The following is an 866-nucleotide window of genomic DNA, read 5'->3' on the forward strand; positions in this document are numbered from 1 at the left end:
GCGGGCGATGGCACCGGGGACGACTCACGTGCCCTGTTCCTGCCTCAGTTTCCCCACTGGCGCTCAATGAGTGCGCCCGCCTCCTGGCACCCAATGACTCCCCCCGGGAGTTCCCCCCCACCGGGCTGGCCACTCACCCTGAGTCCCAGGCCGGGCGGCCTCCGCGGCCGGCCGGGCCTCTCTCGCTGGGCCGCGGGCGCTGGCCACCAGGTTCCGGGCAGAAGTGAAGCCAGGCAGGGATCCGAAAAAGCTGCCCAGGGTCTGCGAGTGGGGGAGGGGACGGCATGAACCACGCGGCAGGGGCGGGGTGGGGAGGGGCGCCGGCCAGCCCGGCACCGCCTCGGCCCCTCGCTCCTGGGGGACGTGTCCGGGCCACTCAGCCTCAGTTTCCCCACCCCGGCAGTGGGCAGACCCAGACTGCCTCTCACGGAGTCCACGATCGCCCACCCGGTCCCCAAAGACCTTTTCCTTCCGCCTTCCCCGTTGCACAGGCAGGGAAACTGAGGCACAGGGCAGGCCCGAGGTCCCACGCTGGAGAAGCCCCCAGGTCTGCGTGAGCCCCCGGCCCCGGCTGGGGACAGGAGGGGACAGCCCACCCACCCCACGGGGAGCCCTTCTCGGGGCCCGGGACCCCCGAGGCTTGAGGGTCCCCAGCAGGCCTGGGCCGCCCTTACCTTGCCCTTGGGCTTGGGGGGACCCCGGCCGCCCTCGTCCTGAGCCGACATGGCGATACGCAGCCGCTGGACGGGGCGGAGAGCGTGGGGAGGGGTCCCAGGCCTCCCGCCCACCCCTGGTGGCCCCGGGCGACGGGATCTGCCCACCGGGCCGCGAAGGCCTGTCTGCGCGGGCGGGCGGGCGGCTGCCGG

At 74.1% G+C, this 866-nt stretch overlaps 1 protein-coding gene across 1 annotated transcript in view; it reads right to left on the reverse strand.

Moving 5' to 3' along the window:
• Positions 1-725, reverse strand: part of PLIN4 (perilipin 4) — a 9,321-nt gene extending 8,596 nt beyond the window's left edge. The window contains exons 1-2 of the mRNA XM_021711614.1: positions 675-725; positions 91-261 (exon numbers count right to left, since the gene is read on the reverse strand). Of these exons, the coding sequence (XP_021567289.1) occupies positions 91-261; positions 675-725 (222 nt within the window). The remainder of the gene's footprint in view (positions 1-90; positions 262-674) is intronic.
• Between the last annotated feature and the right edge of the window lie 141 nt (positions 726-866).

The sequence above is a fragment of the Carlito syrichta genome, unplaced genomic scaffold, assembly GCF_000164805.1.
Source record: "Carlito syrichta isolate Samal-C Ts95f unplaced genomic scaffold, Tarsius_syrichta-2.0.1 Scaffold84696, whole genome shotgun sequence".
Taxonomy (NCBI): domain Eukaryota; kingdom Metazoa; phylum Chordata; class Mammalia; order Primates; family Tarsiidae; genus Carlito; species Carlito syrichta.